The 13814-nt window shown below is 40.2% G+C and overlaps 1 protein-coding gene across 5 annotated transcripts in view; it reads left to right on the forward strand.

Moving 5' to 3' along the window:
• Window positions 1-13814, forward strand: part of FAM49B (family with sequence similarity 49 member B) — a 97344-nt gene that overhangs the window by 67025 nt on the left and 16505 nt on the right. For 3 of the 5 annotated variants that reach the window (XM_027645555.1, XM_027645554.1, XM_027645558.1), the window contains exons 3-4: window positions 81-117; window positions 12923-13005. In XM_027645555.1, coding sequence (XP_027501356.1) covers window positions 12933-13005 — 73 coding nt within the window. In that variant the 5' untranslated portion in view covers window positions 81-117; window positions 12923-12932. Of the gene's footprint in view, window positions 1-80; window positions 118-11833; window positions 11917-12922; window positions 13006-13814 lie in introns of all 5 variants that reach the window. The other 2 variants (XM_027645556.1, XM_027645557.1) reach the window with 2 other exon arrangements.

A 13814-nucleotide genomic window follows, 5' to 3' on the forward strand; every position in this document is an offset into this window, starting at 1 on the left:
CCAAGGTTAAATAACATTGCATTTAAGACTCCTGGTGCAAAAGAATAAATTTTCATAATCTCTCTTTTCTTTTAAAACAGACTGGAGGCCAATAACAGAGTGCAGCACTGGCAGTAGGTAAGATTTGAAACTTAACCTTGGTGAAAACACTTGTGAAAAATAAGCAAAATTGTAATATATCAAAAGGCAGAAAATGTGACTGTTTGCATGTTAACAATTTTTTCTTCAGGAACTCATTTCCCCTCATTTCCTTCTATAACTTTTGAAATTTTGTGGTGTTCACTAGGAAGTCCTGATCTCTAGCTGAATTTATACCTCTGTGATTAAAGTTGCTAAAACAGGCTGCGAGGGTTTGGTTTTTGCTTGTACAGCACCTCACCACAGCCTGGTAATGATTTTGAAAACTCTACACCATAGCAGTGTGAAGTCCCATTGTTTCAAGGAAGTTTTTGATGTGCACAGGGTTTGGCCACATTTGTGAACGTATCTTGGAAGATTATGCAACTTCTTGAGAGTTATGAATGAAGAGAGAGAATGTTTTGGTGGTTTTTCTTTGTAAAACTACTGTGTTACTTTACTCCTGAACCAGATGCCTTATGCCAGAAACCAGTACTCTGAACCAGCTTGTAAGACTGAAGAGGTAGCATATGCTCATGTGAAGGTTTTAGCTCTTAGTTTTTTAACCTGCTGCTTGTTATTGGAGATACTCTGTGCAGTATCTGTGTTATACTTCACTTTTATTGTGCTTTGCCAGCATAACTATCCGTCTTCTCTCATATTGGGAAGGTAATGGTACCAAATGTGAGGTAGGATTTTTTTTCTTCTGTTTTTGATTAATCATCAAAAAGCCCTTTGACGAAACTGATTTGTGTGGTGTGTTGACCTGGGCTGGATGCCAGGTGCCCACCAAAGCAGCTCTGTCATTCCCCTCCTCAACTGGGCGGGGGAGAGAAAATAGAACAAAAGGAGAGATCACTCATGGGCAAAACAACCTTGACTTAGGGAAATTTGTTGAATTTATAACCAATCAAATCAGAGCATGTTAATGAGAAGTAAAACAAATCCTAAAACACTGTTTCCCCCACTCCTCCCTCCTTACCAGGCTTAATTTTATTCACAATTTTCTGCCTCCTTCTTTGTGCCTCAACATAGAGAGATGGGGAGCAGGGGTTACAGTCAGTTCATCACATGTTGTTTCTGCCTGTTCTTCCTCCTCAGGGAGAGGAGTCCTTACCCTGCTCCAGTGTGAGGTTCCTCCCATGGGAGACAGTCCTCCACAAACTTATCCAACATGAGTCCTTCCCAAGGCCTGCAGTTCTTCGCAAACTGCTCCAGTACTGGTCCCTTCCATGAGGTGCAGTCCTTCAGGAACAGGCTACTCCAGTGTGGGCCCCCATGGGGTCATAAGTCCTGCCAGCAAACCTTCTCCAGCGTGGGCTCCTCTCTCCACAGGGCCACAGATCCTGCGAGAAGCCTGCTCCAACACAGGCTTCCCATGGGATAACAGCCTCCTCCAGGTATCCACCTACTCTGGTGTGGGGTCCTCCACGGGCTGCAGATGGATCTCTGCTCCCCTGTGGACCTCCATAGACTGCAGGGGCACAGCTGCCTCACTGTGACCTGCACCATGGGCTGCAGGGGAATCTCTACTCTGGTATCTGGAGCACCTCCTTCCTCACTGACCTTGGTGTCTGTCCCGTATTCTTGGTGTCTCTCATGTGTTCGCACTGCTCTGGGCACAATTACTTCTGTGCCATAACTTCTTTTTTTCCTTCTGGAATACGTTATCCCAGAGGTGCTGCCACTGTCACTGAGGGGCTTGACCGTGGCCAGCAGTGGCTCTGTCCTGGAGCCAGCCGGCGTTGGCTCTGTCGGACATGGGGGAAGCTTCTGGCAGCTGCTCACAGAAGTTCTCCCTGTCATACCCCCACCACCACAAGCTTGTCACGCAAACTCAATGCAATTTGTCTTCAGTTCTGTTGACAAGAGTAGAAAACATTTCCCAGTGCTGTGTCCAAAATTATTTGAATTCTCCATTCAGAATTAAGAATATATGACACTATAAATATTACTAAAGTACTCGTAGTTACTTTAGTGAATAATTTATGTTTTAAAATATTTTACAGAATATCTGGTTTTGATGAGATATCACATTTTTGTTATTCTTAGGAGAGTTTATGATATTGCTGTGTCAGACCCGCAGTCCTTTTTGCTTTACTGTCTTGACTCACTGGGTTATGGAATGAATCTAGGAACTGGGCAAGCATACAGCAACATTTTCCAAATCTATAATAAACTAATGGAAAAACATCCAGTGCCAGTAGCAGTAGTAGTTTTTCATTGAGTGACTTTTACTTGCAAAGTCATTTGGGTGTGTTGTTAAAGCTGCAGTTGGAACTAGTGCAGACTTTTAATTTACAGCATCGTGTGCATTTGCAAAGGATACATTGTAAAAGTCACTAGACTGAGTCAGACCATGGGCCATCTAGCCAAGTACAGGCTCCAGGATCACCATCTTACTGCCCTCTGCATGTGTACACTTGATTTTGCACATCGTTTCACATCCTCCACTTACTCCTCTACTTCAGTTGCTTCTGCTTAGAAAGGTGAGAGTCATCCAGAAAAGCTAGCAAAAGTCAAGGAGCATTGCTGGGAATGGTACTGCCTGCAGGAAGAGGAATGCTGTCCAGAAAATGGCTGCAGCACATGGCAAATATCTTCTGTTTTCTTTGAAGAAACTGTGAATCAACAGTATTTCAGGTATTGAAGGGAAAATGTTTATAAATTTAAGGTGGTGTGGTGTCCACTTCAGCAGAAGTTTAGGTGTCAGATTGCTGATGCTTTCAACTTCTCCAGCTGTGCTGGGACAGAGTAGCTGCCAAATATTTGACAGCGTCATAAAGCATTGGGGAATCACCAGTGTGAAAGGTTGGGAGGGACTGGCAGAAACCCTGCCCAAGCAACATGTGCAGTAGGAAACCATCTGTTGAAATCACCTTACCTAGTAAGGTAACTGAACTCCAGAAATAACTGGGGAGTACTGAATGCTTTGTTTAAGTTTCAAAGAATTGGGCAAACCTAACTAGATATTGCTGTCTGAATAAGGTTAAAACTTGAATAAAGCTTAATATCCAGTAAAACCTGAGCCTTCATATGTGAGCAGATGCCTAGGGAAGAATGGGAACAAGGAGACCATGTGATTCTTCTAGGATGTCAGTATTTTAAGGTCAGGTATTTTTCAGACCCGGATGGGATTATTAAAGGTATTCAGTATTCTTTAATTGCTTTCTGTTCTGCATATATACCTGGTTTTCCCCAAGAACTGCTGCAAACTCCTCATGAGATGGGATGAGATGTACTTGGAGAATTCACAAGATGGACAGTGCAGGAAATCATAACTCTGTATGATATTCTGTATATTTGTTACTGATCTTAATGGATTGCAGGTTGTGTAATACTACTGAAGAATAGCAAATGTTCCTCCATTTTTCCAACAGGTGGATGAAAATAAATTATCTTATATCTTAGGCTTATAGGACACCAGTAGTTTGATTTTAAGATTAAAAGAAAATTTGAGATATGTTGGGAGGGATGGAAAATGAGATAAAACTGATATTTATTCAGCTAGAGGAATCTGGACCAATGTAGTCAGGGGTTTTTTGTTTAGGTTGGATTCTTTTAACACTTGCTTTCTAACAGGAAAAACTATCCAGGTTCAGTAAAAGTTGATGCTATGTCTCATGAGGGGATCTGAAGAAGTAACTGAATGTAACAAAGATGGCTGCAGAGCCTTGATCTTGCAGGAAATCTCTTGTGAGACTTCAAATCAGTAAACCATGTAGGGACCAGTTTTATCCTTCTGTACTGCCTGATGCCTGTCTGTTTGTTACTGTTTCTGAAAACAGATGGGATGGGAAGGAGCATCATCCTGCTAGTCATCCTCTGTTGTTCTTTCGTCATCTTGATGTGCTTCATTAGCCTTCTGTATTCTGCAAACATACTTTGACTGGTGTCTCGGGAAAAGTGCACAAAGTGGTCAGAAAGCTATCCTGAAATATGGAAACCCACCCTTCCAACTCTGTGGTTTGGAAGGCCATAGGACTTCCCTTCCTCCTTGATGTTTCAGAGCTGGTGTGTCACTGAACTGAGTTCACAGATGGACAGTCAGTGTCACGCTCATACATACAGGGTTTGTGATTTAGCACTGTGGCATTCCAGAAAATGTCCCTTGAGATGGAATGTGTCAATGACTATTAATATCCATCAGCTTTATGACTAGATAATTTGTCATAATATTGTTACTGTAGGATTACAAGCCAGGACACTGACAGGGTGCAACAATTTCGGAGCCCATCTAGAAGAAAACATTTTACCTGAGTGTTGCAGAGCAATGCAGATGCTTGTACTCCTTGTCCTGGTGCATTAGATGGCAGCACTGCCAAGGCTGTTGGAGCCTCAGCTCACTACTGAAATTGTGGCAGTCTGGTAGATGGGAATTCAGCTACTCTGAAAGAAAACATTTTTCAAGTCAAACTAGGCTTGAAGAGGAGTGCTGTTTCACATGAGAAACAGCAACTGAAAAGTGGCACATCAGTTGAATTAGACACTGTAGTGAAGTTGGAAATTGAAAATATATTTATTTTTTTTTTAGCCTTTATTTAAAATTTGAATATTTGGTGGGTTGTGGGGTTTTTTTGGTTTGGGTTTTTTTGATTGAGGTTTGTTTTTTCTTCTTTACACTGAGGTGAAAAGCTGGCAGGAGAAGGACTTAGTAAACAAATTATTGTTGGGTTTGGTTTTTTTTGGAGACAAGAGCTTGAGAGTTGTTAAATTACAGACTGACATCCTTGAAATATGAAACTTTCTTAGTAATGTGGTAGTGTAGCACAGTTTTAATAGGCATGCCATCTTTTGTTGATTAAGCAGCTTTTCTCTGAAAGAATAAAAAACCAATATGTAAATCTACCATAGCTCTTATTAAATGGGGGGGGGGAGGGGGGTGGGTTGTATCTTTATATATCTGATAAAAACATTCTCACCTTACTTTAAAAAAAGACAGACTTCAGGATCAGCCACTTTTTCCATGATAATGTCACACTGCTGAACGCAGTGTTTGGGCTGGAGGGACATTGCTGGTTCTGAGCTGTTGGGCTCATCGGTTCCAGCTTCCCTGTCTCTGGAAGATCCAGCGGTAGGGCAGCGGCCTCTGTTGGAGGAATTACGGTACTGCAGAAGGCTCCGCAGCTTTCAAACTTCGAAGGGAGAAAGCAAAGTGTAAATTGCATTCCAGTGGAAATGTCCCTGATCTGAAAAAGGTGTGTTTTCCTGATGGTTGCAATGGAATGGAATTAAAAAGAGCGTTTTGCAGAATTAAATTAAAGCATGTTGAGCTTGTGTCATTTGGAAAGAGGAAAGAATAGTTAATTTTTTAGCCCCAGATTCACTCTTTGAAAAACTGTACAGTTACTTGTTGAAGGGTAATTCACAGCAGATTTTTGGAGCATAGTCCCTCCCCTATTCAATACAAGTTCTGTTTTAAAAACAAGCGTAATTCTTCCAGACAAATTGGTTTTATTCCAGACTTGTGTGAGCATGCTTAGTTATTTTATTGTAGCTCCTGTCAAATACGTTATTCAGTGTCAGCTGTGCCACTGAAATGTTCCCAAATTAACAAGGCTCTAAGACTCCTTCTTCTAAAGGAACTGTGGATTCTTCAATGCCTTTCCTTTGATTTCCTCTTAGAGGAAAAATGGACTGAATAAACACTGACCTGACCGTACTTTACAATTCTGGTTTTGAGGAATGTGAGTCTATTCATTGGTCTGTTTTCCCTGGCAGACCTCCATCTTCCTGATATGACAAGTTTTGAATTCAGTTTTGTTCAGAAAGGACACTTTATTGATGATGTGTGATCTGAAAAAAAAAAAAAAAAACCAACAAGAAACAACACACCACTTCAGTTTCAACTAAAACAGTTTATTATATCAAAGTCAGCTTAACCAAATGAACTGACATCAGAGACAGCTTTAAACAGCTTTTCAGTAGCCCAAATACTTTACTTTCCTGTACAAAAACATTTTCTATCTGGCTGTGTAATTTGTTTTTCCACTCCTCAGGTAAAATATTAATGACTGAAGTCCCAAAAAATCAGTGGTACATGTTTGGGGGGGGGTATTTTGACCTGCATATTTTTATTCTTGTTGTGGTCGATTTGCAGTCCCTGGTTTGTGGCCACTGGGTGTCAGCAGTGCAGAGCCATGAGCGGGTCTGGGCATGGTTTTGACTGGTAACTGTGTCCCAAAAGTGTCCATAAAAACCAATGAAATCTTAACACTTGCTTGAACAATTTGTCCATCGGTGAATAAAATTGTGTGTTTTATGCACAACTGGTGACTGCTCTGGCACTTTGTGTATGTGCTTGATTCAGCGTTTGGGTGACATGATCTGAACTGTTACCTTTAATGTTAGTAATGTTGCTAGAGCTGTGATGAGTCCTGAAAATGAAACCAGATTATTATCCAATATGTAACTTGTTTTAAGCTAGTAACCCCAAGCTTCTCCTTCCTAAATCTAGAGGTGATAACTTCCATGTGTTTGTTACTTTTCCACAACTTGAGTGATAACTGCTATGTTTTTTAATGTTGACTCTAATTATATATTTTCTAGACAGTGTATTTTATTGCTTTAGGATTTTGTATAATGACAGATCTTTTTTACTTTAAACACCACTAATATGAGTAGTAGGAATTAGAATGTGTCAGAGAGCATCTCTGCTTCTCTAGCAATATTCAGAAGAGAAGTGAATGTGCATTAGACTAGAAAAAACGTGTTTGTATCCAGGGAAAATGTTACATCTTCCTGAAAAGAGTGATTCCTGCAGTGTATTTTACAAGCCTATTTCCATCTCTACAGCAGTCTCTAGCTTTTAAGGCTGAGGGCAGATATATTCTTACTGGCTGTGAAGCTTAACTGCTTCATTGGCAGAGAAAGTACCACTGGATCCCATAGGTTGTCAGCTCTGTGATGCTGTGTGTTGCTAAGGGCTGCCTTGGATTCAGCTGATGTGAGCAGCCATCTATTCACTGCCTCTTTTATTTTTTTTTTTTCTCTCCCTGTTCATGGCCAGATACTGTAGGCAGAAAATGTTCAGTAAGCCATGAAACAATTGCCAGGCTGATAGGATTATCCTAGAAAAATAGTACAGGGAGACGTTCAGCGAGGTTTTTGTTTATGTGGTAACACTGTGAGTGTTTTAACTCTGTGGTGTTCCACTATAATGTTAGACTTTTACTGCTATCATTGGTTTTCACTTTTTTTTACCAAAATATCTCTGAATCAGAGGTTTATGCCGCACTTACATGACTAAATGAAAATTTAAAACTCAAATTGTGGGAAGAAAATGTTTGTTATTTCATTAGATGTGCTTTCCATATGGCATTATGCTTAACTTCCTCTTCTGGACTCCAGAGCCATGGATACGAGGTTTTCATGGAGCAAAGTTTTCGTACTCTCGATGTTAGTGCTGAGAATAGAGTACACTTTTCCAAAAGGTGAGCTGATGTTTTCTTGAAGCAGGCTTTCTTCAATCACAAACAGATTTTTTTAATCTATTTATCTGTTTTTTTGAACTTGCTTGAAAACATACTATTCTTGCAATAGAACAAAACAAAATGAAAAATCTCACTTAGGAACACCTTCATAGCCTTTTTACCTTTGAGAGTAAGTTCTCCAGCTGCTCACCAATCACAAGCAAAATCCTCATTCATGTACACTTTTTCTTTCAGGTGTGAGAGGGGAAATTTCTTTAGTGCTCAGATGAATTTACTTGCATTGTGTATTTCTATTATATTTCCCCTGGGCTTAGCCTGGAGGGGGTGGGGGGAGCTGAAGTGTGTCAGGGATGTTTTCAGCAGGAAGGGCATGCGTGCAAGACTTGTTTTGAAAATATGCCTTTGCTTTCCGCTTGTCTGATCATGACAATACACGCAACATCATACAACCCCATAAGGCTGTAATGGGCCGAATCATCTTAATCCAATGTGGCATTCCGTATGTCTTCCTCTGCAAGTAGGTCAAGTTTAAACCATGTTCTTGGCTCGTGCTCCGATTTCCCATAACCTGCTCCACGTGGCTTGAGTATTGTGGTGGAGTACAGAGCATGCCAGCAGGGATTCTAAGCAGCCTCGCAGGGACAGACAGTTTTTGGACAGAAACTAGTGGGTTTGTTCTGCTCTGATTTTTGTGATGTTGGATTTGTGGCAAGAGAAAAGTTCAGTGGTCTAATGTGTGCTTTTACTGAGTCTTAGTTTACCTAATGAGTTCCTTCTGCACATTGCTCTATAAAATCTTAAAACCAATAAGACCCCTGGGAGTAAAACTGGTTTGCAGTGTACTGCATATATTCTGAATGAGAAAACCAAGTAAAATTGGACAGAGGCTGACAATCCTGAAGCTGTGGAAGAACAAATAGGTAGTGACCTAAAGTGTACGTAAGGCTGGACATTTGAATATTTTGATGTAAGTGATTGCAATATGCAGAATTCTTCTTGATGAGGATTAGAGCTTCAGCGTGGATTTTTTTCCCAGCTGTACTGGAAGAATTGGGGCTCAAAAGGTGTGTTAGCACCCACAGAAGTCACCTCCAGTCAGTGTTCTGAACCAACTATTTGGCTCCAAGATTAAGCCCAGTTGCAGGACATTAAAGTCAGCAGTAGTGTTGGCTTTGGTTTTCCTACAGGCTTAAGTCTTTCTTGAATCAGGGCTGATTGATGTAACAACGTGCTCAAGAAGGATGCAGTTAGTGCTGGAATATATCCTTGACTAGACCATGGTAGCTCAGTGTCGGGGCTACCTAACTGGAACCACATCTGACTTTGTAAACCAGTAATTCTACTTACTTCAGCTGAAGTTGTGGACTTCCAAGGAAATTGAAGTAATACTGACAGGGCATGCCACTATGGTGGTTAATTACCAAGGTTAATTCATGGAACTACCAAAGTCTTCATGCTAATGATGCTTTTACAGGACATCAAATAGCAGAAGAGGTTGCTGAAGGTAACTAGTGGCTGGTTTTATAGACTGCTTCTCATGCTACATGCAAATTGTCATCATCTTTAATATTAGAGCCAGTAGTGGTCCTGTAATGTGTTTTGGACCCAGAAGAAATGCAAATGATGAGCCATCTTGAACAAAATAAGAATCTCTAGTAAATCTTTATCTCATCTGTCAGGGACCTGATGTATCTCTGAGCTAGGTTGCTTTACTCTAGATTGATACAGGTATTCTGCTGACACAGCAGCTTCTCAGAAAGGTCAGATTTCATTTTGCTCTCTGTAGTGTTCCACCTGCGTGCAGCAGGTCAGCTCTACTTGCTGCTCAACTGTATCTTTAGAAGGAAAATAATGTACAGAAGTGTAACCTTAGCCATGGCGTGTTGACCTGATGCTGCTTCCATGTATCTGGGAAGTTCCACAGGTGGCACCATGGTCTTGTTTCTAAGACGCCATTTCAGAGCTCAAGAAGGGAATGTTTAGCCTGGATGGAAGAGTAAATTCTGTCTTGTTGGCTCTTTCATTCATTACCTTGAACGCTAAGCTGGAAGTATCCTCCTAAAAAATGCTAGAGAATGTCTTCTTGTTTAATTGAGTTTTCAAGGTCTTTAAAGCTTCTTAAAGTTTTTCTGGAATACAACTTGGAGAATTGGTCATTTTTACAGTTCTTAAAACACTGTAGGTCTACTGGTATTAAAGAATGTTTGAGATCCTTGAGTAACTGTTGCAGTTCACCTTGATTCAGGTTTCAAAAATACTGTTTGTTCAACTTCTGCTAGATTTCCATGCACTCCATAAAAATTGAATATATAATGAATGTTTTGCAGCTAAGGAAACAGATATGGTTGCACATCTTGTGTGCAAAGCTCTGTTATGACTAAAGTTTATCAAGTTTTTTCAGTACACTGAACACATGAGGGAAGAAGTCTGTTAGGAACTTCATTATGAACAAGTGTTCATGCCGGTTTCTGTTCGTGTAAATTGAAATACATTCCTATATCCCATCTTGTCATTTTGCTGCTGTAGTTGAATTAATCTGTTGTCATCATCCTCAATTTCTCTCCTCTGCTCAGGGAGGCTCTTCACTGAGCTTTTACCTTAAGGTCAGTTACATCTTCTGCTTGAATATCACATCCACCGTTCCATTGTACTGCCAAACCTTTTATTGTACTTCTCTGTTTGTTAAACTTAACACCCAGAAAAGGAACCATATATTCTTCCTGGCAAACCTTTCTGAGGAATTAAGGTGTTTACATTGCAAACTGAGTCCCCAACCCCCTATTCATTTTAGGAGTTGGTGTGGACTCAATGAAACAATCTGCTCTGCAGTGGCTATATGCTCTCCTGTAAACTTAGCTTCAAAATATTTCAACCCTGTAAGTATGCCCCTACTCTGACCTTCAGAGCACATTCATGAACCTATAAACTCTTAGGAGATTGGATAATATCGAAACAAAGGCAAAACCTATACAGAGGCTTTTTCTTTTTTTTTTTTTTTGAGATATGGAAAATATTTTGTTGGAGGAGGGGATGGTGCAACTGAAGCACAGCAATAATTATATGTATAGGAGTTCTGTTTAGACCATAAACACTATTCACTGCCATGTGTTTGCTGCTTGTTAGTGTTGGATTTGAACTATGGAATACACTGTTCTGAGATTAAGGTTTGGGTTTTAAATCTGAATCTTCAGACTGGATCACCATTATGCAGCTTCTGCTTTTGGCTTTTTACGGGCCCTCTTGAAAATATTTAAGAATGCCTCTGTCCACTCCCCAACAAGAAGAACATTCATAATCTGGATAAGGCTGAATTACAAAGTGGCTTATTCAGTCCCATGTTGCAGAACACGCTTGCGAGATACAGAAAAGTAATTTCTCTGATTTCTGCTGTTGTGTGTTTACATAGCATTGGTGCATGTGTGGCAATTAAAGAGTTTACTAAGCTATGGAATAGAAGGTTCTGGAAAAGCTGCCTCTTTGAAGAAACATGTTTTAATGACTCTGTTTTAAGAGGAGTCTCTAAACTGGGCACCCTAATTTAAAAATTCCGTGAAATAATGAGTGTTTCTCACAGGCTCAGAAGTCTGATCTGACTTTCCAGGAACTAAATTCAAATGCTTAGGAAGCAGGTCTTGCATTTTCTTGAGTTTCAATGGGAAAGCTGAATGTGTAAAAAGGCAAGCATATGCCTGCTGATGAAGTTCTGTGTGCGGAATCGCCTGTGATCAGCTGGGTTACACTCAAAGTCACTGTTGTAAAAATCTAGATTTCTTAACAGTCATTTGGTCATTCTGTAGAAGCTGTTGGAGCAAAGATTGAGTAATTTTCAACAGTTTGGGATTAATTCCTCCTTACTTCTCTAGCTTTTCTTGATTGTGTGAGTTGCTGAATCTTGTGGATCTGGAAAAATAAATCATGTGCTTTTCCTAGTTTACTTTTTCCCCTCACAAAACAGTTGCCTTTTTCTTACAGAATTCAAGAAATCTGTGAACACAGGTTCTGAAAATTTGATTTACCAGACAATTTGTTTTGAGTTCACATTTTTTCAGTTTCTTTGATTCCTAATAAGTTAGTGATTCTTAGTGTCATGCTACCTCCCCCCAGGTAAACATGAGTCTTCAGCAAAAGTAAAGATCAGGAAAAAAGGAGCATATAATGATAGGTTGGTATAGTTAGACTAATTTGAAAATGCAGTGTGAGCCCTGCTCCAGTGAGCCCCAGGCGTGTACTTAAAATAGGAAATGGTTATTGGAACTAAATTATTTTGCCATTTTTATTTTTAGGTTTGCTGGCATGGGTAATCTCATTAAGGTGCTAACCAGGGACATAGACCACAATGCAGCACATTTTTTCTTGGATTTTGAAAGTAAGTCTCTCAGCCCTTCACAGCCGGTGCATTTCAGATGGTAACAGTAGGGTTGCTTATACCTGCTGCAGTGAAGGCCAGGGGACTCAGTTGCAAATCTGGAATTTGAAAGAGTTGCATGTGTTTTTTCTGTTCCTCTCTTCTTTTTGTTTTTTTCCCTTCCCTCCAGTAGTAGCCAAGCCACCATCATGCTGCTGTGTAAATTTTCTTTCCATGTGCTTAGTCATTTTGGGTTTCTGTGGTCACTGATGTCCATCCATCTGCCTGCAAATCAAGTAATCATGAAATGGAAAATTCTGTCAGTATGCCATAGTAATCTGTGCTGAAACGTTGTTCACTGTAATCCTCTCTGAGACAAGAGTGATCCCGCTTTGGTCATTCATCGTGCAGTCAATGTGCATTTTTAACATCCGAAAGTCCAAAGTGAAACTGTCTGATCTTCACAGATGTTTTGGGCACCTTGTGTAAAAGATCTGTGGCATACCTGTGTTAGCATTTTCTGCACACTGAAGTGATTCATCTTGATGTGACCTTGATGATCTGTGATGGCTTTCTGACAAAATTATAAGGGCTGACAAAAGTAAAGCTCTTTCCTTCTGTTGTCCCATCAGGTAAAAATCTGTAGCATGGCTAATGCTTGCAAATGTGGTACTTGGCCCTCAAGGCAGTACTCCTGCTCAGGACACTGGTGCTAGGGTGTTCCGGGACAGAATGAGTCACTGGCAAAGCCTTTGTTTGGATTCTGCCCCTTTCCGGAAGGGGGGCTGTGAAGATGCTGGTGACGTGGTCACTTCTTACAGGAAAACTGCATGGCTGGGACCACCAGCTGTACCTCCTCGAGGTGTGGGGGTCTCCCCTCACCCATCGGGGCGGCAGCCTGAAGGATGGGTTTGTGCCTGATGGAACTCTCTGGTCTTCTCTCCCCCCACTGCTTCAATCAACTACATTTGGGCTGTTCCTTCTTATAAAAAGAAAATTTTCTTTTCTCTCATTCTTGTCTTGGCAGGTACCTTAACATGGGGAACCTTCTAAAAGTTTTGACATGCACAGACCTTGAGCAGGGGCCAAATTTTTTCCTTGATTTTGAAAGTGAGAAGATGATTTTATATATCTATTACTCTTTGCCTGCAGTAGACTGCATTTGTCATGTACTTAATGTATGTTTTCATTTTGCCATCCTTCTAACTGCTTTGTATGCCTGAGCTATGGATAATTGTTCAGCAAACTTTGATATAAAGCAATAACCTGTTCTGGAATATCCTCAGGTTCTAAAATGTAAAATCTTTATTTCAGAGAGGGCTTTCAAATTATATTTTACTGTTGAAACCTGATATGGTTCTTATTTCTTAAATTAAAATTCTGCCTGCTTTAAATCAAAACTTTAAAAAGAATTGGAATTATTTGAAAACTTGCTGAAATTGCAAGGAGGTGGATGCACCTTAAAGGAAGGACTGAAAATGAAACATGATTCTCATCACTTCCACTTAATAATGCTGCATATACAGATTTGCTCACAGCAGCTATTCATAGCTCCAGCATCATCACGTTAAATGTGTATATGTGAACCTTATTTGATTTGGCACTGAAATTTAGCCTCATCCCTTCTTAAAAGGGGATCTCAGAGTGTATAGAAATAAAATTTCTTTTGAAAAGAGATGTGACTTGGCTGATCAATACCAGGTGTTATAGAAGGTTCACATATTGTCTATATTTCTGCTTTTAGTTTTTGTTGCATGATACAGTAAAGCCTAAGAATGGCAGGTAAGTGTTGCTGGCTTCTGCTATGCATGTTTAATTACTGTCTTTTGGTATGCACTGTTGCTTTACCCAGCTGTACATCAGCAAGCTTAAAACTAAGAAAATTAATTCTCAAGTGCATTTTGACCATGTTATAAAAT

This window comes from Corapipo altera, unplaced genomic scaffold (genome assembly GCF_003945725.1).
Source record: "Corapipo altera isolate COAL_440 unplaced genomic scaffold, ASM394572v1 51, whole genome shotgun sequence".
Taxonomy (NCBI): Eukaryota; Metazoa; Chordata; class Aves; order Passeriformes; family Pipridae; genus Corapipo; species Corapipo altera.